This window comes from Scatophagus argus, chromosome 19 (assembly GCF_020382885.2).
Source record: "Scatophagus argus isolate fScaArg1 chromosome 19, fScaArg1.pri, whole genome shotgun sequence".
In the NCBI taxonomy this organism is placed as follows: domain Eukaryota; kingdom Metazoa; phylum Chordata; class Actinopteri; family Scatophagidae; genus Scatophagus; species Scatophagus argus.
Genome location: NC_058511.1, coordinates 235,821 through 258,065, shown reverse-complemented (window position 1 = coordinate 258,065; position 22,245 = coordinate 235,821). Strand labels below are relative to the sequence as shown.

General features: G+C 46.1%; 2 protein-coding genes across 8 annotated transcripts; one reads left to right on the top strand and one right to left on the bottom strand.

Annotated features, from left to right (window-relative positions):
• Positions 1-2: 2 nt before the first annotated feature.
• Positions 3-22,036, bottom strand: cep43 (centrosomal protein 43). Of its 7 annotated transcripts, none has more exons than XM_046372621.1 (20): positions 21,822-22,036; positions 20,819-20,872; positions 20,682-20,736; positions 19,785-19,873; positions 18,732-18,854; positions 18,298-18,324; positions 17,564-17,620; positions 17,410-17,480; positions 17,164-17,225; positions 16,890-16,951; positions 16,477-16,542; positions 16,024-16,077; positions 13,556-13,755; positions 13,052-13,102; positions 2,698-2,775; positions 2,299-2,408; positions 1,863-1,937; positions 1,228-1,261; positions 634-721; positions 3-160 (listed from the first exon to the last, which is right to left on the bottom strand). In XM_046372621.1, exons 1-20 carry the CDS (start codon positions 21,903-21,905, stop codon positions 80-82), a joined length of 1,521 nt encoding a protein of 506 aa, XP_046228577.1. In that variant the 5' UTR covers positions 21,906-22,036; the 3' UTR covers positions 3-79. The 7 variants fall into 7 exon arrangements, with proteins under 7 accessions (XP_046228577.1, XP_046228575.1, XP_046228576.1 ...); XM_046372619.1 differs by lacking the exon at positions 13,052-13,102 and adding an exon at positions 3,150-3,209; XM_046372620.1 differs by lacking the exon at positions 13,052-13,102 and adding an exon at positions 3,150-3,209 and having other exon boundaries at positions 1,863-1,934.
• Positions 9,873-11,247, top strand: LOC124050275. The gene is made up of 2 exons (XM_046372628.1): positions 9,873-10,994; positions 11,055-11,247. Exon 1 carries the CDS (start codon positions 9,923-9,925, stop codon positions 10,964-10,966), a length of 1,044 nt encoding a protein of 347 aa, XP_046228584.1. The 5' UTR covers positions 9,873-9,922; the 3' UTR covers positions 10,967-10,994; positions 11,055-11,247.
• Positions 22,037-22,245: the final 209 nt, after the last annotated feature.

The window sequence follows — 22,245 nt, the reverse complement described above, 5'->3', positions numbered from 1 at the left end:
ACTGAGTATAAATCCATTTATTTGTTCAAACTGTACAGACTTAAATATTGAGGATATAAAGAGGTGCATGATGGGAAGTTCAGGCCACATCCTCCATGTAGTCAGCTCCATGACTCTGACTGAGCTGAGAGACACTGAGGTCCTGAGTGGTGTCCTCCAACTGCACAAAAGAGACCAGACATTTATAGAAGAAGAGAAGAAGAAGAAGAAGAATCACTTTATTGACAGTATATATATTTTTACATACACACACTGAATTCATCTTCTGCATTTGACCCATCCTTAGCTGAACACACACATGCAACACCTGGCAAATTACATGCAGTGAAACACACACAGGAGCAGTGGGCAGCATATTGGGGGGTTAAGTGCCTTGCTCAAGGGCACATCAGCCGGCTAATGGAGGAGGGGGGCATTTTTCACATTAATCACTCCACCACACCCAAATTTTTCCTGCCCGTCCGGTGGGGGAATCGAACCAGTGACCCTCCGATCACAAGCCGCTTCTCCAACCTCCAGGCCAATGTACGTCCAGATGTCAACATTTAAAGAAACGATACGTCCAGAGGTAAACATTTAAAGACACAGTACGTCCAGACGTCAACATGTCACATATTTTGGAGCTGTAATCACCTTGTCGCTGTTGTCAGGTCCCTCGATGGAAACTTCCTCGATCTCCTCTCCGATACTGAGCTCACTCTTCGACAGATCTGACCGATGACTGGAACAAACAAAATGCATTAAACCAAGTTTCTGCATGTGTTCAGACTGAATTCCTGCCTTATAGACAGCCATTAGTTTCAGTTCATTTATATAAAAATGTCTGTCTGTATGTCTGTGGAGAAATAATCTGTCACAGGTTATGTTCCAGAAGATATGACTGCCAGTGTACTGTTTACAGGTACAGTATGTATAAATTCTGTCTGTGTGTATTTTCTCTTTTGTTCTTATAGTTTGAGCTCAACTGTTCACTTGATTTGTCTCACTGCTGACTGACTGTCTGTCTGTGTGAAGCACTGGGACTTGTCCTAACAGCTCATGTCGTTCTGGCCTCTTCACAGGGCGGAAACGAGTTCACACTCAGGCTCATTATACTAAAGCTTCCACTCAGAGCTCAGCTGCAAATCTGCCTTTAGCCAAACAACACAAGTTCAACAACACAGGTGAAGTGAATGAAAACTTCAAACTCTTAAAACACAAATATGAAGCTCATATTGTCAGTCTTACCTGTTAAAGTCATCGTCATATTCAACATCTTCATCTGTGAAACAAAGTTTACAAAATTAATTTCTGAACAGATCAAAAGCCAACAAAATCTGGACAAATGACTTCAATGTTTGCAGATGACTCACATGTCTCACAGAAGAAACAATTCATCTGCAAGAAAGTCTCTCGGTTTGACAGTCAAGTTTGGTCAGGATTCAAAGGTATCTCTAAAACTACAGCAGGTGGCTGCTGCCCACTTAACTGTCTGCTGTAGCTCAGTTAGCCTGTTAGCTCAGTCAGCTGTAGCGTCAGTGGCCTCAGAGCTGGCCTGTGTCTGGACCGTGTCCAGGTGGGTGACGGGGTTCAGCCCAGTGTCCCAGTGCACACAGGTGGCCCTGTCTGAACTCTAAGAGAGCTTGTGAAACTCAGCCAACACGCTCCTTGTATTCATCACAGATATCTGTGCTACACAACACAGAGATGTCTCTGACAGAACGGTCTTTTTGAAATGTTTTAAACTCTCATTGTGGCCATATGATACAGACTACACCTTTAAAGTCTTGGACAACATAACAGTGGACCACATAAACTACAGAGGACCAAAGGACACAGAAGACATTCTGGGCCTGTAGAGGTTCTATGAGTGTGAAAGGTACCTAAATGCAGAGATCCATTTTTATCATTCAGGGTCTTGGAGTCTCTGACGCTCCTCTCTCTGGAGTCCGACGCTGCTGCAGAGACAAAAAATCCCCTTCGTTAGCGTCTTCTGATTGGTCAACAGACAATGACGTCTCTACAAGACGGGCGTGATATATGATTAATCCTCTAGTGCTGTCCTAAGGACAAACAGTACATTTGAGTTACACTGCAGATGAGCACCGCGATTGACTGGCGACCAGTTCAGGGTGAACTCTCTTGCCCACAGTCGGCTGGGATAGGCTCCAGTCCCCCATGACCCTGACGGATACGCGGTATAGAAAATGAATGGATGGATGCATGCCGATGAGCCATCAGACTGTGGTTGTAATGACACCTGCAGCCTCCAGGGGGAACAACAAAACGCTGAAACATTAGTGATGCTTTAGCTCTCACCGTTCCTGCTCTGGTTTTTGTGGGACATGCTGCTTCCTTCTCCTCCCGGTCTCGGACTCTCAGACAGGGACCCTGCTGGACTCTCTCTGGACCTGGACGTCTCCACCGTCCTAGGGGAAAAGACATCCAATGATGATGAAGTGGATCTGTGGACGTCTACTTTGGACGAACATAACAAACAATGACTAACTCTTGTCCTCTTGTCGTTTCACCTGAATGCACCTGCAGCGTTCAGGTCCTGCTCCCTCACAGACTGAAACCCTGTGATTAAAACTCTGCATCTCCAGTTTAAGCGTAACTCTGATTAGCTTGTTACGTTGGACCAACAACATCACGACCAACAAGCCACACTGATCATCACAGAGATAACACACAGGAAGAGATATGCCTGTAGCTCACCTGAGCTCAGAGGCCTGACTGTGTCCAGAGGGACGTTCGTCTCGCTCGTCCTCTGAATTACCAGCGAGGACAGACAAACTGAGACCAGAGAGAGAGAAAGGAGGGACAGGATGAGCAGATGCGAAACAAGACAAAAAGTCCTGTCCTCACATACGAGTCAAACTAGTCTTCACAGAGACAGTCGAGGACACACAGTGGACACTGACACAGTTAAACTTTCAGGAACGTTCTCTGTCGTCGTTTTTGACGTTTTTTTATGTGAGCGCCGCCTCAGGAGGCGTTCAGAGAGAATGGGACTTTGTGTTCCTGTTGCTCAATGGCGACACATTTTCAAGTCCTCAGTTTGGCATCGCTCCCCTTTGGCCCCTGAGTGTCTCTGTGTGAACAAGGCCTCAGACCACCACTGACCAAACAGTGGGAAAACTGATCTGATGGACACCGTGTGGACTCACTCGCTGAGGCTTCTGCCTCGTCTCATGGGGGACACAACTGGCCCAGAGAGGCACTCTTCCCTCAATATGACAGCACCGCCAGGTGAGGAGGGGGAACACACAAGTAGCAGGAAGGCAGGGTTGACATGTAAAGAAAGGACAGCGAGGACAAGTAGGAGGGATGAAAGAAGACAAGAACAGGAAGGACAATAGAGGACAATAAGAAAGAAGACAAAAGAAAAAAGCAGAGTAAGACAAGCTCAGAGGGAAAGACAGGACAAGACCAGGACACCAGGATTCAATAATCCAACATTCCTGTTCTGCTGTCACTTCCTGTATGCACCTCACAATAAAAGCACATTCACATGAAGGCAGTAGTGGGCCTTCATTGTGTGTTGCGTTCGCTAGGTTGCGGGTGAGACACGGGAAAGCCACGGGTGATTAGGTGATTAGTGGTAACAGGTGAGCAAGTGGGAGGTTCACTTACCTGGCTGAAGCATGGGCCAGTAAACAGTTGAAACGTAATAGTAGTAATCCAATAGCGGCAAACTAGAATCCGGTAATGAACGAGCACGAGCTATAAGAGGGTACGAGCACTAGTTTGGCATGTTGTCTCGTCAGGAGAGATGCGCCACCGGTAAGCTGCTGTTTACATTGTTTCAGCTGCGGTTTAAGTTTGTTGTTTGTGTTGCCGCTGTGCTGCCGTGATGCGGTTCATGTGTTTGACAACTGTTACTTTGGTCACGCTGATAAAACATTCTTAGCGGTCTGTTGATTAACATTGCCGGTTTCATAGTATCCGTGTCTGAATTTTGAATTGTAGCGCTTTCACCGTCACATGAGTACACTTCCTATTTTGCGGTGCTGGTTGGGTGACGTAGTTGTTTGTAATTGGTTGTATTCCCGCTCGCAATGCAGGCTGGGTAATGTAGTCAGTCGGTTAATACTAATAATGAATTGATATGCTCTGCTTTACTATTTATATTGTGCTATTTAAAATGCTTAATAATGCTTACTGATTATTGCAATTGATGGATATGTATTTATATGAATTCATACAGTATATTTAGCCTATATTTGTGTGTTTTTTATATATGGATATATTTTGTATTATTCAGGAGTTTATACAGTATGCTTACTTGGCTATCAATATTGCTGTTTACATCATAGCCTTTTTATTCTATAGGTTTATAACCTACTGCAATTTGTGGCTACTACTACCTACTGCTATTTGTGGATGTTATCAGTGGAATAATAACTTAAAACTGGAAAATCAAATAAAATAAATAAAGACCACAAAGAGTTATATCAACGTGTCCTCTCCTGGCGCCCCGTTCGGTGGGGAGAATCTCAAAGAACCGAACAGTTATAAACCGAGGCCCACTGCACTGTCTGTGAGTGCAGCAAAATAGGCACGGACTGCCTTATCAAGGAGGCTCAATCAGCTGACCGTTCACCTCTGTGACGATCCCCAAGTTTACCACTAGTCAAACTGCCCGTTGATTATGGAGAAAGGAGCAAGTCCACACACTAGTAGTGACAGCTCTCCAGTCAACAGAAAGGGAGGAACAATGGCAGACTTGGAAAAGCTTAAAAGTGTGCGTTCAAGAGCACAGGCATCATTCACCAGAAGGGCTCATACTCTCACCAAATCAGGACTCTTGGAACCGACTGAAATCCTCAGAGAATGGAAGATATTCAGAACGGACTTCTCTAGAGTCACAGACGCGGGCCATGAGTATGCTGAAGCCCTGAGGGACTCAGCTGATGAAGAGGTCATAGCATCTGCTGACCAAATTGATGAAAAGACTACTGAGTGTGAGAACAAGTTCCTTGAGGTGAAGAAAGCCACTCAGGAAACCTTCTGGACCGGCTACGCAGAGGAGGCATTTTTCAAGCAGGCTAAAACGGCTGATTCGGCTATCACTCTGGCAGAGGAAGAGGAGGTTAACCCTTTGAAGTCTATCAAGGACCGCAGGCTGAGGAACAGAGGTCTTGAAAGAGAGGTCACTGAACTCGGGGAAATGCTGATAGAGTGGAAGGAGTTGGTTCCTGGCTCGAAGGTGATTGATCTGAAGACACGCCATAGGGCACTGAAGAAGAGGGTCCTGGCATTGTCAGATAAGCTGGAAGAGGATGAGGCAGACCAAGTAAAGGGGAGAGAAAGAAACCTGGGAGATGATGGTAGTGTGGTTGGTGATCCAGCAAAAGATTTTTCTTTCCTCTCTCTCCCTGACATGTCTGCCAGTTTCAAGCTGAAGCCTAAAACAGACACAGGAGTGTCAGACATGAACACCAAGCCCCCCTCACAGCAAAGCAGTAGTCCAGGAATGACCCAAGGCAACTCTAATCTCAAACCTCAAATCAGCCTTGAAAGAGCGCGGCTACCCACTTTCTCTGGTGACATGAGGGACTATTACCGCTGGAAGTCCGAGTGGGAAGATCTACAAGACTTAGGTAACCCACATGGTGCAGAATGTATAAAAAGGTTCCACTTATTGAATAGTCTCCATGAAAAAGTGAAGAAAGACCTCGTCCTATCTAGCTGTGAATCCACTGTTGATATGTTCAAGCTGCTGGACAGCAAATATGGGAACAAAGCAAAAATAGTCCTATTAATCACCAATGAAGTCCAGTCTCTTCAGCCTGTTAAAGGAAACAATCCCAGAAAAACCATTGAATTGATCCAGGCTGTGGAAAGGGCACTGTACAACCTCCAGATTCTTGGTGAAGAGGACGCTGTGAAGAACCGTGTTGTTGCACAGTCTATCGAAAGCAAGCTTCCCAGCTCACTCAAGAAGGAGTGGATCATGCACAAAACTGACCCGGAAAACAGGTTCTCTCCACTGGATCACTTTGACTGCCTCCTGAAATTCTTAAAGAAGCAGGAGCAGATTCTTGAAGAGTTGGACCAGTTGGAGCCAAGCCCTGCAGAGAAAGGCCCAGTGGAGAAGGGTGCTGCAGATAACCCAGACAAGAGAGGGAGGAAAGCTTTCACTAAGTCCACGGCAGGTCAGAGGGACGACCATCCCAGCTGCACTGTCTGTGGAGATGATTCACATGCTGGCAAGCTATTTGCATGCAAAGTCTTTCGCGAGCAAGATCTCTCAAAGAAAAGAGCTACTGTGAAGCAGCAAGGGTTGTGCTCCAAGTGCTTGCGGCCCCACCCCAAGGATGGGAAAGGATGCACACCTAGGTACCTCTGCCCAAAACCAGACTGTCGGAAAGGAGGAGTGTCGGACCACAATTACCTTCTGTGTCCTAAGCCACCGACTCCAAAGAAGGACAGCAACAGTGAGGAGCAGAGCACCAGAACTGGAGGAAGGAAACTTGGCCTAACCAGTAAACAAGAGGAGTTTCTGGCCGAGCTTACTCCAGAACAAAGACAGAAATACAAGAACGCATTCTCAAACAAAACATCCTCCACCGTATGTGCCAAGGTCAGTGATGAACTGCCAGAACATCCAGTGGTGATGATGCTGATGGAAGTTACGACAAACTCAGGCTGCCTTATTGGCACCCTGATCGACCTCGCATCTGACACCAATTACATCACTAATGAAGCAGCTGATCGCCTTGGACTATTCGGTGAGAACATCAGGCTTATTGTCCATGGAGTTGGGGGGATGAAGAAAACTGTCCGGACCAAAAGATATTCCCTCCGGCTGAAGGTGAAGACATCCAAGGGGAAAGTAGCTGAGCATCGAATTCTCTGCTATGGCCTGGAAAACATTGCTGAGGTGACCCAACCCGTCACAGCCGAGCAACTGCATAGGTTCTTCCCAAATGTACCCAGAGACGAATTGGTCCGTCCCACAAAGATTGACCTCCTTATTAGCCATCGGGAAGGTCGTCTTGTTCCCCAGCCAATCAAGATTGTAGGTGACCTCGTTCTCTGGGACGGCCCGCTGGGAAAGACCGTCGGGGGAACCCATCCCGATCTCATGGAGACAGTTGACTTGGCTGTGTACCGCTCTGAAACTCACCTCGCGAGGACCATGAGGTCAGCCTCCATGGCGTATAAAGAAACCATCATACCTCAAGAGGAGGAAGGAGATGTGCTTGTCCAGAGCATCGCAGCCACCAACAAAGAGGTCGTCGAGTGGTTCAGGTGGGACAGCATCGGAGCTGCGTGCAGTCCTCAATGTGGCGGTTGCAAGTGTGGCAGGTGCCCCCCTGGAGGAAAAGAAATGACCCTCAAAGAAGAGCGCGACCTTGAAAAGATAAAAGGGTGCCTAACATACGTACTGGCGGATAAACACAGCAGTTCTCCCCATTGGGACTCAGCCTACCCCTGGAAAGCAGACCTCACAACACTGCCAGACAATCGGCAAGCAGTGGAGGCAACCTTCAGAAACACTGAGCGACGTCTGGAGAAGGAACCTGCGTGGAAGGCTGCCTACAAAGAACAAATACACGAAATGGTTGCAAGAGGAGCTGCCGCAAAACTCACAAAGGAGGAAATCAACAACTGGAAAGGACCTATATGGTATATCAGCCATTTAGTTGCGCCGAACCCTCATTCCTCCTCAACCCCTGTGAGAATTGTGTGGAACAGTAGCCAAGAGTTCCGAGGCATAAGCCTGAATGATCTCCTCCACAAGGGCCCCGATGTCCTCAATCCCATCAGAGGTGTTCTTCTGAGGTTCAGAAGTGGACTCCATGCTGCACTGGGTGACGTAAAAAAGATGTATAACTCAGTGTGGCTAAAAGATGCTGAAGTCCACCTCCACCGCTTCCTCTGGAGAGACACCCCTGAGGACGACATTGAGGTGTTTGCAGTGGTCAGAGTCAATATTGGGGACAAACCCGCAGGATGTATCGCCCAAGTCGCTATGAGAGAGACCGCCAATCTTCCTCAGTTCGCTGATATGCTTGAAGAACGGCGAGCTCTGACTGAGGATAGCTATGTGGATGACATCCTGACCTCCCATAATGACCTCAAGACGCTGGAAAGGATCACCAAGGGCGTGGAGGAGATTTTAAAAGCAGGAGGCTTCTTTCTCAAACCGTGGGTCCTGTCACGCCAAAGTGGGAGGAGTGGAGCCCCTGCTGAGACAGCTGCTGACTTCAGTACAGAAACAACTGTACCCAGGATGCTGGTACTACCCAACCAAATGCATAATGGGGAGAACAAAGCACTTGGGGTTGGCTACGAACCAGAAACGGACAAGCTTCGATTGCTGACGTCTATCAACTTCTCTAAGAAAAGAGGAAAGATGCGGACCGGACTGAATCTGTGTATGGAGGATGTCAGGGAAGGAACACCAGATCCCCTTACCCGCCGCATACTTCTCAGCCAGATTGCCGCCTTGTACGATCCGATTGGTCTCGCTTCACCAGCCAAACAGAAGGGTGTGATGCTGGTGAGAGAATCATTCCAGGAAGCTGGTAAGGACAAGGACAACCCATCTAAAGATACATGGGACGCCCCTCTCTCACCAAAACTTCGAGAGTCTGCAATCACACTCTTTGAAGAGTATGTGAGACTTGGCCAGGTCAGATTTGAGAGAAGCCTCACGCCACCGGGAGCCATAGGCCAACCAACAGGGATCACATTCTCAGATGGAAGTGAGTCCTCCTATGGAGCCGTGCTCTACCTGCGGTGGGAAACCCAGGACAAAATTGAAGTGAAGCTGGTGGAATCCAAGGCTAAACTCACCCCCCTCGATCAAAAGGGAGATGTGATCAAGGCAGAACTGTGTGGTGCGGTTTTTGCTACCCGCCTTAAAAAGTACTTTGAGAAGCACTGCCACATAAAGGTCAAGCAATGGGTTCACTTTGTGGACAGCCAAACAATCCTGGCAGCCATCCAAAAGGACAGCTACGGCTACCAAACATTTTTTGCTAATCGCATTGGTGAGATTCAGAAAGCTGGTCAAGTGGAAGATTGGAGGTGGATTGAAGGCAAGCTGAACATTGCTGACATACTTACCAGAGGTGCAACTCCTGGGGAGCTCAACGAAGGGTCAGAGTGGCAGCAAGGCCCTGAGTTTCTGAAGTTGCCCGAGACTGACTGGCCTATGAAGATGGCCAGTGAAATTACACCCTCTGCTGCTGAAGATGTGGCAAAACTACAGCGGAAAGCCTTCTCAGCGGTGGTTACCAGAGCCCAGTCAAAACAGAGAGCTGACCCCAACATGCCTGACCTCAAGGTAGAAGCCAAGTATGAAGGAGTCAATGGCAAACAGATACCACCCGCTGTCCCTGGTGCAACATCAGTGGAAGACAGACCAAGAAAGCCCTGGGCGGTTGGGCTAGTGCACCTCGTGGAGCCTCAACGCTTCAGTTCTTTGCCTAAGTTGTGTGGTGCCATAGCCTGGACTCGACGGGCTGCAGAAATCTGGCTGAAGGGACGCCAGACACCAGACTCACCAAAGTGGGAGGCAAGATGTCAGGCACCAGACTCACTAAAGTGGGAGGCAAACCAGCTTGTCCTGTCTACTGAGGAGAGAGCACAGGCCTTCCAAGACTTGGTCCTCGCCGCCCAAGATGGTAGTCACTTCCTAGACTCAACATTGAACCGCTTGGTTGTCTACAAGGACGAGACCACAGGAATCCTTCTCTGTGGAGGAAGAATCCAGTCCTGGAGGGAAGATGGTACATCTGTTCCTTTGATTCCATTTCATTCTTGGCTTGCAACCCTGCTGGCAAGAGAAGCCCATGACGAGAATCATGAAGGTGTTGCTGCCACACTTCTGCGCACCAGGAAGAAAGCATGGATTGTGCAAGGTCGGAGAATAGCAAAAAAAGTTGTAAATGACTGCATTACATGCCGCAAACTGAAAGGAAAAATGTGCCAGCAGATGATGAGTGATCTGCCGCCAGAGCGCTCCCAGCGTGCTAACCCATTTGAGTATACCACACTGGACCTCTTCGGCCCCTTCGAAATTAAAGATGCTGTCAAGAAAAGAACAGGGAAGAAGGTATGGGGCATAGTATTCTGTTGCATGGCATCCAGGGCAGTGCATGTGGACCTTGTGGACGACCAATCATCTGAAAGCTTCCTTCAGGCATACTTCCGCTTCGTATCATTGAGAGGCCATCCCAGAAAACTGTGGTCAGACAAGGGAACCAATTTTATTGGTGCTAAACCTGCCCTACAAGACTTGCACAGGTACTTGGCTACCTTACGGGAAGCATCCATTGAAGACCAGGCGGCCAAGCATGGAACAGAGTGGGCATGGAACTTTCATCCAGCTGACGCACCACATCGCAACGGGGCTGCGGAAGCTGCAGTTAAGCTCATAAAGAAAGCTCTCACTAGCCTTGGAGGGACGACAAGCTCACTCACCTGGGGCGAACTCCAAACCCTCTTCTACCAGGCAGCTAACCTCACCAATGAAAGGCCGATTGACGCCAGGGCACAAGAGCAAGAGGACTCCATAGAGTATCTGACCCCCAACACTCTGCTCCTTGGAAGGACCAGTCAAGGAGGAGATACAGGAGGAATCGACTTGTGCACCCATCCTTGGCGTCGCCTCAGAGCCATCCAGATTGGTGTGGATATGTTCTGGAAGAAGTGGAGTGAACTTGCCGGACCTAACCTCTTTGTTCGTCCAAAATGGCACCAGTCACAAAGGAATGTAGCGATTGGTGACATTGTTTGGATCGCTGACCAAAATGCACTCCGAGGCCAATTCCGGCTTGGACGGATCCTGGCTGTGTACCCCGACAAGAAAGGACTTGTGAGAGACGCAGACGTAAAGACCTGTGCAGGCCTCTCTGCCTCGTTGACTGCTGGGCAAGTCAAGAGGAACCCTCAGCAGCCAACAGCAGTCATCCTACGGAGAGACGTAAGGAGATTAGTAGTCCTCATCCCTGTGGAAGACCAGTGACCCCTGGACATCGTTAGCCATCAGTTCTGTAGGCGCTGCCTCAGAACCTCAACGCCCAAACCCCCGATTTTGAAGGCATTTGCTTCAGGACGTCACTGCCCCTTCTTTCTCTCTTTCTCTCTCTCTCTCCAGCTGTTTGGCACGTGTCTATGCTGCCATCGGCACCACTTGCACCATTCATGAAGAATGAAGAATACACACTCCATATGACCAAACCTGGCAGAACACTACACATCTGTCAGGGGAGGTGTCCGAACAGTGACAATGACTATCCTTCATGACAAGAATATTGTATGTGTGTAAAAAAAAAAAAAAAAAAAAAAAAAAAAAAAAAAAAAAAAATTGATGTATGTATTATGAGGTGTAATGTGATGTTTGTCTATGACCGCCTTGGATCACATGATCAGTCGGTCAAGTGGGAGGTGTTGCGTTCGCTAGGTTGCGGGTGAGACACGGGAAAGCCACGGGTGATTAGGTGATTAGTGGTAACAGGTGAGCAAGTGGGAGGTTCACTTACCTGGCTGAAGCATGGGCCAGTAAACAGTTGAAACGTAATAGTAGTAATCCAATAGCGGCAAACTAGAATCCGGTAATGAACGAGCACGAGCTATAAGAGGGTACGAGCACTAGTTTGGCATGTTGTCTCGTCAGGAGAGATGCGCCACCGGTAAGCTGCTGTTTACATTGTTTCAGCTGCGGTTTAAGTTTGTTGTTTGTGTTGCCGCTGTGCTGCCGTGATGCGGTTCATGTGTTTGACAACTGTTACTTTGGTCACGCTGATAAAACATTCTTAGCGGTCTGTTGATTAACATTGCCGGTTTCATAGTATCCGTGTCTGAATTTTGAATTGTAGCGCTTTCACCGTCACATGAGTACACTTCCTATTTTGCGGTGCTGGTTGGGTGACGTAGTTGTTTGTAATTGGTTGTATTCCCGCTCGCAATGCAGGCTGGGTAATGTAGTCAGTCGGTTAATACTAATAATGAATTGATATGCTCTGCTTTACTATTTATATTGTGCTATTTAAAATGCTTAATAATGCTTACTGATTATTGCAATTGATGGATATGTATTTATATGAATTCATACAGTATATTTAGCCTATATTTGTGTGTTTTTTATATATGGATATATTTTGTATTATTCAGGAGTTTATACAGTATGCTTACTTGGCTATCAATATTGCTGTTTACATCATAGCCTTTTTATTCTATAGGTTTATAACCTACTGCAATTTGTGGCTACTACTACCTACTGCTATTTGTGGATGTTATCAGTGGAATAATAACTTAAAACTGGAAAATCAAATAAAATAAATAAAGACCACAAAGAGTTATATCAACGTGTCCTCTCCTGGCGCCCCGTTCGGTGGGGAGAATCTCAAAGAACCGAACCAGAGATTCACTGTTCCTGTTTCCTCAGGCTCATCAGTAACGTCCTGTAGCAGACTCAGCTGTTTCACATTTCCAAATGTTTCAGTAAGAAGTTTATTTAACTTTAATAATTTAACTCAGCATCCCCTTACTGAGTTGTTCCCAGAGCTTTCAAAAGCCTTCATGAACCTCATGGGATCACAGGGACCCAAATGTTTTGCTATGAGGACCAAACCTGAAACCTCATGCTGGACCAAATCAAAACACCTCCTGTAGTGCATTGTTAAAGCATAAAAAAAAACTGACCGACTTCCTGTGCAAAGTGTCAGTCTGCTGTGCTCAGATTAACAAACAGAACTAATGACTCCAGATCCTACAAACTTTGACAGGCTGAACTTCAGATTTTTTTTAAATCCAGTTTTAATTGTTTTGCTAGCCTTACAGTGAACCGAATCTGGTGTGCAGGCCTCACTTTGGGCAACCCTGAACTGAACTCCTCTTGTGAAGCCTGTAGGGAAGGCCGTGATGTGGTCCAAAGCTCAGGATATGGACACAGTAAGAGGACCTCGTGTTTATCACATACATCACGGTGCAGAACGAATCTCCTTTCTAAAGAGCTTCATACTTTACTCTCAGGACCGAAGACCTCCTGACATGAAAACGTTGCAGTGTTTCTCTGCACGCACACAAAACATCCAGAGGAGATACTTACTCCTTCTGACGGTCTGTCCTTTGTGAGGAGTCCTGTTCTCCAAACGGAGAACTCGAGAGGCAGCAGACGGACACACAGGACAGACAGACAGAAATGTTGTGCACTCGTTTGTCATATATGTTCTGTAGTGACTGTTGTGTTCCATCTGTGCCACAGTGTTCTGTCTGATCTGTTTTGTCTGTTGTTACCAACACGTCTTAATAAAATCAGATATTTGTCAACTGTTGATTGAATGATGGCAGTGATGGTTTGAGTGAAAGTTCTCTGTGACTGCAGTGTGCCTCACTGATCAGCCTTCATTAATGAACTGCATGTCTTAAAGACATGCTTCTGTATTTCAGGATTACACTGATGTGTTCTACGTTCGGGCTGACGCCACACTCTCACGTCCGTGTGGTCAGAGTGAAGCCGACCAACTGCCGGGTGAAGCGTCACGTTAACAAGAGGTCAGGCATTATCTCATTCAGCTGTAGAGAGTCAGAGGTCAAAGGTCAGGTATCCTACCAGCCGTAGGTCTTCTGGGGTTTCGGCAGTGGGTCATCAAAGAATGAATCCCCGTCATCAGGATCATCGTCCAGGTTCAGGTCCAACAGGTCCTTCTTCACAGCGGAGGAGGAAGAGTTAACACTGCCGGACGCCTCACTGTTTCTGGAGACCTGCTGCTGGAAGTCTCCTGTCCCCAGAGATGTCCCGCACTCCAAGTCCTGCCCGATGACACAGAAGCGTGACAGACAGCAGCTTCAGATCACTGGATAGAGCTCAGACTCCACTCGGAGGCAGGCTGCCGTTAATCATCAGAGGAAAACAATGTCAGCTTAGACTAACAACATCTGTCAGCCTGATGTGTGGAAATACCATCTGGTTACATTTTTCGTCCTTTTATGAAATTTCTTGAATGTGTCCTCGTGTTCACACAAAAAGAAAGCTGTTCAAATGTGAACTGAATGTCCACAAAGTCAGCTGTTACCTGCTGTGAGAATAATCCACCTGATACCATGAGATCAGCCGACCTGCCTGTGCTTGCTGTTCTTCAGTCAGGCCTTGCTGTTTGCAGTCAGATAATCAGTGCAAGACCATCATCTTAATCATCTTCATCATCACTGGCTTCTGCTTAGTATTCAGGTCATGACATCATCAGTTTGTCCTCCTGCAAATTTCTTTACTAAGTTTTATCAGCACTGAGTTAACAGTAGAGATCAGTTGTTACTAAGTTTTTAGTCACTAACTGCAGCTGTAGCTGTCGTGTAGCTAACTGAACCACCTGACAGAGCTAACGTTAGCATGTTAATACCTGACCTGTTTAAAGAGGTCATCTGGAGTACAGCTGACACATCTGACCAGAAACTTCATGAATGATGTTTAAAAAGATTCACTCTAAAAGATTTTAAATCACATGTCACTTAAACAACAAAACACACCTCAAATTACCAAACGTTATGCTAACATCTGACTAAATGAGTGAACAACATCAGTTAGCTTAGCATAATGAGATATTTCAGAAGGTAAACTTTGTTGATCCTGATTTCCCTCTCAGTATAAACTGTTTGAACTGCACTAACTGTGAAACACACTCATTCCTCCATGTATCCAGATATATATAGCAGAAAGCAGAACACTCTTCTGTGTGGAAAAACTTAGTGCTAACAGATACCAACATTTACAAAGACTTAACTTTCAGCCTGTAAACTGTAGCTGTTGGAAGTTGTGCTAGCTTGTGATGCTACTGTGACTTCCTGTTTACCTGACTGACTGCTCTTGATTGGACCGCAACACAGATTTGATTTTAATTTTGGAACTGATTCAGTGAATCAGTGAGGACTTCCTGTTTGGTCTGATGGACTCCTGGGACTTGGTCCAGCAGAAGAGACAACAGATAACTCTGTCATGAAGTGCTAGAAGCAAAGGCAACCGAAGATCAACCGGGTATCTTTCGGCACCCCTCGGGGATGCTATCCTGTCTGCCATCACACCTTGGCTCACGTGACCACAACGACTGACATGATGGCACCAAGTGTCAAGGACCCTCAAGACCTCCAAGGTGACAACCCCACTAGAGGTTAAATACCTGGAACTCCCCATCAGTCTTAGAACTGAAGAAGCCTTTTGGATGAGAGGTGAAATGTCTTCAACAGCCTAAAGATATCCGGTCGCCTTCGCACTTAAACTATGACGACCCAGATGACTGAGAACCAACATCGACAAAGCTCTGTCATACACTTCACCGCTCTAATCTGTTCTGCTGTTTCCATTTCAGGGGGAAAAAGTCGTCCTTCCACACACTCAAACTGTACATATTTGTGTCTGCGTTCTGAAAGTCAAATCGTGTTTTCACTCCTACTTTAACTGGCAGATGAGTCAGAGTGAAACTGAAGAGGGTGTGTTGTCTCTGGGAAACCAGTTTGTAACTGCACAGCTGGCCAGAGAGATGAGTCGAGAGCCAAAATGATGATGTCACTTCCTGTCTCTCCCCAGTTCCACCAGTTTCAGTGGAAGCTGTCAATGAGTGTTTATTAGTTTTTAATGTTATTAATGACAGCTGTTGTGTGTGTGTGTGTGTGTGTTGTACGTCACAGTGAAAGCTTCTCTCTTATCAATAACATCCACTCCTTCACCTTCTGTCATCCATAAAGAGAGAAACTGTCTCCTCAGCTGCACTCATTCAGCTCATGAGAGCAGCTCACAGTCTTAGTCTTCAAACGTCCTCAGCCTGCGGTTACCTCAGAGGAACTAATGAGGTTGATTGTTGAGGTTTGCACATCAACTGAAATACAGATCTATAAAAGAACCTCTGCTCTGCTGTTACGTCTACTTCAGTCATGTTCCTTTCCAATAACACAGACAGACGGCTCATTCTGTTGATTGATAAGCTGATTGACAGCTGATCAGTCTGTGAGACTCAGCACTCCGACAGGTGAACGCATCAGGTCAGTAAGTAGAGGGGCTCGTTGTCACCACAGTTTCTGTGCTGTTACCTGTGCTGCTGTCTCACTCTGTCCTCTGACACTCTGGCCTTTATATCTGGGGATCTGTGCATGACAGGGAGACAGTGAGACAGGGACACGGAGAGACAGGGACAGAAAGACAGTGAGACAGGAACCCAGGGAGACTATCAGCTTCCTTAAATGTGACCATGTACAAGCTGTGAGTTACACTTCCAATCATTCCTTCACTCCTTGCTGTGGTCCATCCTGATCAGTCCTCAATGTGTCTACTCTGTGAATATCTGTCCTCATTAAAGAAGAATTCAACAATTCCTATTTGCGTTAACCTTCACTACACTGCGGTGATGTCACAGTGTCCTGGAGTCCACTGTAACATCACTGGAGGACAGCATGTCCTCCAAAGTGACAAGACAATACTTTGTAGCAAGAGCAAGTGAGCAAACAGGGCAAAACCGTGTGGCAGAGGACAGCAGGCGGACGCACCTTACTGACAGGCGGGCAGCTGGTCCTGTCCTCGGGACGGAGGCTCACATCAGAGTCCTGAACAACCTGAACACACACAAAAACACACGGACTCCCTCGTAAGCAACATGCACTCGGCTAAATGCTGACATGCTGATGCTCACTATATTGAGATTCTTTAGCTCTGTCGATGTAGCAGAGGTTGATAAGTTTCCATGTGGACCAAAGTGCTGCACAGGTTGCTCTGATCCACCATAACAAGAGACAGCTGGCAGATATCAGAAGTTTTCAGATCAGTTTCCTCTCCAGAGCAGAGACACATCCAGAGAGGGTTAGCCTAGCTTAGCATACAGACTGGAAGCAGGGGGGAACTGTTAGCGTAGCTTGGCTCCTAGTTTATCTGACTTCAGGTGAAAATCGGCTCTGAAACTCACCACAGCTCTGCACTCTGCAAAGAGACGCCTATAGAGGTCCAGGAACAGCTGGATGTCCACAGCTGTGAAGACAACAGCAGACATTACATAAATGAGCAGTGTGGATGCCAGCCTCATGCAGAGACAGCTGATGTCTCACTGTCCTCTCTGTTTCTTTATTATTATATATGGCCAAAAGTGTGTGGACACAGCTAATCAAGTCAAGTCAATGTTAATTCTTCAGCAGCCAATCATATTTCAGGCAGCATGACTCGTGTCTCTGTGAAAGTCTTACTTTTGCAGAAGGTTTTGTCTGCAGCTTTGAGCTCATCGGCAACGAACGTCTCCAACATGTTCCTGCAGCCCAAACACAAAATCCCATTTAGATGTCAGACAATTCTTTGCTCCAATAGCAGCTCAATGGAGCAGTCGACACACAGCAGAGTTCACCTCAGCAACGACACGGGATGAACTCACAGAACGTCCGTTTGTCTCTCAGTCAGTCAGTGTGTGTGTGTGTGTGTTTGTGCTGCAGACCCACTTGTTCACACTGGGGAACAGGTCTGTGAAAACTCTCTTCAGATCTTCTTTCAGAACTGAACCGCTCCCATCCTGCAGGAAGACAAACAACAACAGTCAGCCCTCACCTAGGCAGACTGTGATTGGCTCGAAGTTCGCAAATTTGGGACGTTCACCTTGTCATAAAAGTCGAACTTCTTCTGAGCGTGTGCGATCTGCCTCTGAGACGGTTCCTGTGAGACAACAGAGACACCTGAGGTTCATGTCAACAGAAAGTAACTTTGTTCAATTGTCAATAGTCAAAACATGTTGAATATGTGGGATCGCTTTAATATTTCATTTTCACATTCACGTCACTTCACTGCACACCGTGTACAGTTTAAATCCTGATGTTTTCTGACACGTGTGTGTGTGTGTGTGTGTGTGTGTGTGTGTGCGCGTCTGTTCTCTGTACACATTCTGTTCATCCTAATGTCCTGCCTGCAGCCCTCAGTCGGTCACCTCTTTCAGTTCTTTCCTGATCTCACCTGAGCTTTAAAGTTTTCACTTAAAGGCTCAGTGAAACACTGCACAACTCATTCAAAGTGCTCCATAAACGAAGCTGCTGCTGCAGACGATGATGATGATGATGATGATGATGATGTCTGTACTATGTGCTGTTTGTGTCTCCTGAGTTACAGCGGGATGTTGAGTCAGCCAACCACAAACTGCTGAGCACCAACACACACACCTGCTGACAATGCAGCCAACACAACTGACGGTATTACACCTACTGCAGTAGTGTCAGTACTCGCAGTATTGCAGTACTGAGCTTCAACAGCAGAAAGCAGAACACACTGAGATCAACAGGAAACCAAAGCTGCAGCTGCTCCAGTCAGTCCTACACACACACACACACATACACACTCACCTCAGAGATGTTCACACTTCTGTCTCCCTGTTGATGACAAAAATCAAAAATCAGAGAAAACTTCAAACACTGCTGACCTGCAGGATCACTCTGAAGTATTCTGACCCATTACTACAGTAAAAGTACAATCATACTGTAAAGTCAAAATCCTGGACCGAAAATGTTACTTCACCTACAGTATGTATTTAAAGTACTCAAAGCCCAGATCTCATCAGATGATTCAGACTCCACTGAAAACCACAGTCAATACAGCTGATCAGTTATTGATTGGTGGACTGATGGCTACAGCTGTATGAACTGTTGGGAACTTTAAGACTTTCTAAACTCCTCATGCGTTTGTGCACAACGGAACTAAAGCTGTCAGACAAGTAAAGTAAATGCGAGTCTGCTCATAGCAGCACCTGGTGTTGCACCTGATTGGCTGACGGTCTCACCTCAGTGGCTTTGTGTCGTCCTCTCCTGACAAGCTCCAGCAGGACGGGAGAGTTCCTGTTCAGCTCAGTATGGGACAGGTTCAGTTCTCTGCAGACCAGGTCCCGACTGTCCAGCCCATTCAGCTGCACGCACACAAGCAGAGAGAAGAAAGGGGAGCAGTTCAGTCCAGTTTCACAGCTCACCCAGTCACTGGGTCACTGGGCCCACCAGTCTACTAACCCTCCTGCTCCTCACCGTGTTGCCCAAAAGAGAAGAAAAACAAGAGACAAAAGACGACTCTCTGCAGCTGAAAGGGAAACATTTTCATGCTGCATTTAGGCCCCGAACTGAGCAGGCAAGTCGGTGTTTCTTTAAGTTTCATTTAGTTTCTTCTGTGATGTCCACGTGAGAGCAGAAGTCACTCATCTCTCCATCTCCAACAACAATTAACTTTATCTTTGTATCACCTGTCATAGAAACCTGCTGTTCAGCATGCTTAAAAAGGACTGAAAACACTGACTGAATGAAAAGGGAAGCAGATGAGACTAAAGGTTTAAATGGCAGGTGAGGTCTGTTTGGTTTTTATTGCAACAAAAAACTTGACTCACAACACAACTATTTTCTCCCACTGGTTTTCAGCTGGCCTGAAAATAGCACCCAAACTGATTGAATACCTGCACTGCAAGAGAAGGTGGCCAAACTTTCCTCTAACAGTCTGACTGAATTGACTGTGAAGTCAAAGTCACAGCTGACACGTCTTTGCATGTTGTGTCAACTGCAGAAGTGCAAACTCTTCTGTGTGAAAAAACTTAGTGCTAACAAAGAAAAAGTCACTGATGACTCGTTCGTTACGACATTAAGATGAGACAGCAGTTCAACACGGAGCAAACATAAAGTACATGTGACATTTAGACACCAATCACAATCACTGAGAGTTTCCTCAAAAGACACGTGTGTGTGTGTGTGGGGGGGGGTCACTATAGAAACAGGAAACGAGATGAACATTATGGCAGGGTGTGAACTAAGTCTGACAGCCACAAACCACAGAGTCGCACTGCGGTCACGTCACTCACCGAGCTGATCTCCGGCTGGAACACGGCCAGGCTGAAGTCCAGGTCAAACACCTGCAGGAAGTCCAGGATGAGACTGGCCACCAGGCGGCCTGCACACACACAAAGCAACGCAATTCACACTGTCAGGACTCCATCTAATGTGCCTCCACAGACACACACACACACACACACACAGTGTGTGATGGTGCAGCAGAGGATAATCACCTCATAACGTTGACTTTCACTGCTTTTCTACAGTCTCTAGTTTTTATTTCCACAGCAGTGGTTCCATGTTACAGCTCAAGAACTCAAAAAACCCCTCTGCTGGTTTGAAGCACCACAGCATCACCCTGTGGACACATACATGAACTACAGCACCTCCTGTCATCACTGAACAGTCTGTGCTTAACAAGTGGCCTCCATCCTGAGATAAGAGCACCCACACTACTGGCAACGTTCACGAAGATGAAAAATCATTTCTGAATAAAAAAATATGTGACACAGAGAAGAAACAAGATGACTTGTCCACAACAGACATTACATCCTGTAAACCACTGACAAAAACAAGCTCAGCAGGCTCCTACAAAGACAGAAAACCATGAAGTCAACACAGTATGAAGATCTTAAACAGCCAGTGACGATTCTTTGTTTGGGTAAAAAATGATTTACTTTGATTAATTTGATTACTCTAGAACATCCTGTGACGTCTGTTCACATGAATATGTGTTATCCTCAGGATTTCTTGGATGTTCAGCACAAATTTCAGCCCAAACCAGTGAAGAATAAGCAATCAGCGAGACTGAGAACACAACCAGGAAATTTGTTCAATGACATGAACTGGGAAGGGTGAGGTGAGCTGGTCTCAGCTGAGCCATGGGGATCAGCAGCTAACAGCTGGTCAAGTACAAAGCTACTGACCGTCTTTAGTGTTCAGACACTTCTTGAGGTTTTCGTTGACAAGAGGACTTTTGTTCTGAGGAGAAAGGAAAACACAGTGAACACAAGCTTCAGCATAACAAGAGCTCAAACAATGTGAAGTGAATGTTAGCAGTCACCTCCAGTTTGTCCTGCTCCTCCATTGCCAGGAACACTGCAGCCCTCAGTTCTGCCTGCAGGAGCAGACAAGAGTCAGACAGATAGGAAGCAGCTGATGACACACACTTCTAATCAGAGGCTCAGTTTGCTGGAATCTCAACAACAAGACAACTGCAACAAACACATCACCAACATCTAATATCTGACACCAGTAAGTAACAGGAAGTGTCCTCACTTTATATGTCCCTCTGATTGGCCCTAATTACAAAGTACCTTCAAGCAAACATTTTGGACATTCTGTAAAAGTCAGATTACTAAAATAAATTTAAGCTATTAGTTTCTGCCTTCTTTCAAGTGTTTTTAATGTGAAGAAAACTCACATACATCACTATGTATTACTTCAGTTTATAGCCCCATGTCTGATTAAACATCAGGGCCCCCTTTCTTCAAAAAGCACATTTATTAAAAACAAAAATAAACAATAGTGAACATGTTGGTTTATGATGGGAGAATTCAACAGTTTTATTCAGACGGTCAGAAAGGTCTTTAGGGAGTCTTTTTCGGTAAATACTTTGAAAACAGAAGCAGCTTCCTGTTGGTCAGATTTGTGTTGCAATCAAAAAGTGTAAAATTATCCTTCTTAGAGTAATATTTATTATGTTATTGGATTATTGATGCATTCATGTATTCGTCACTTTAATGCCGCAGTTGAGTCATCAACACTGTACCTACGGTGAGTACAGTTAACTACGACATTAGCACAGATAGCTAACGCTCACGGGTGCCTTTTAGCTAACAGTTAGCGACGCCGGAGATGCGTGAAAATCGTTGAAAATCACTGAATGCAATAAAGTTACAACAAAAACAGAAAAACCAGAACACCATTTAGATGAATGTAAGGTTATGTCAGAGTAACTTAATCGGCTGGCGTATCAATACCAACGGTTAAACTAATGTTAGCCTTTCCCAGCATTCGTGTCCGGCGGCGGCGCGACTGAAGTCATAACAAATGAAATGAAAGACCTTCAGCTTATTGAGGACCCCGCTGTTCTCCAGGTTCTGGATCAGCAGATCCCTCAGCTCGGTGTCGTCCTCTGTAGCTGACATATTTAGCTGAAGCTAACAGAAGCTAACTGCTGCTGTCAGGACAACAAACCAAAACAAAACGACACGGAAGTGACGGCTGCCCCTTCCTCTCGCCCTTCCTCTTCTTCTTCTACTGCTTGCTGCTTCTTCTTCTTCTACTACTACTATTACTACTACTGCTGCTTAATGTCAGCTCAAACAACAGCACATTAAACATTAAAAGCGTCTTCTGTTTGGTTGTCGGCCTGAAATATTGAGATACTGCTAACATTAATTAGATTCACAAGCTGTTTGTCATTTATTTTTAATTAGTTTACATTCTTATAAATATTTTCCCTATAACTTTATGAAAAAACGATGG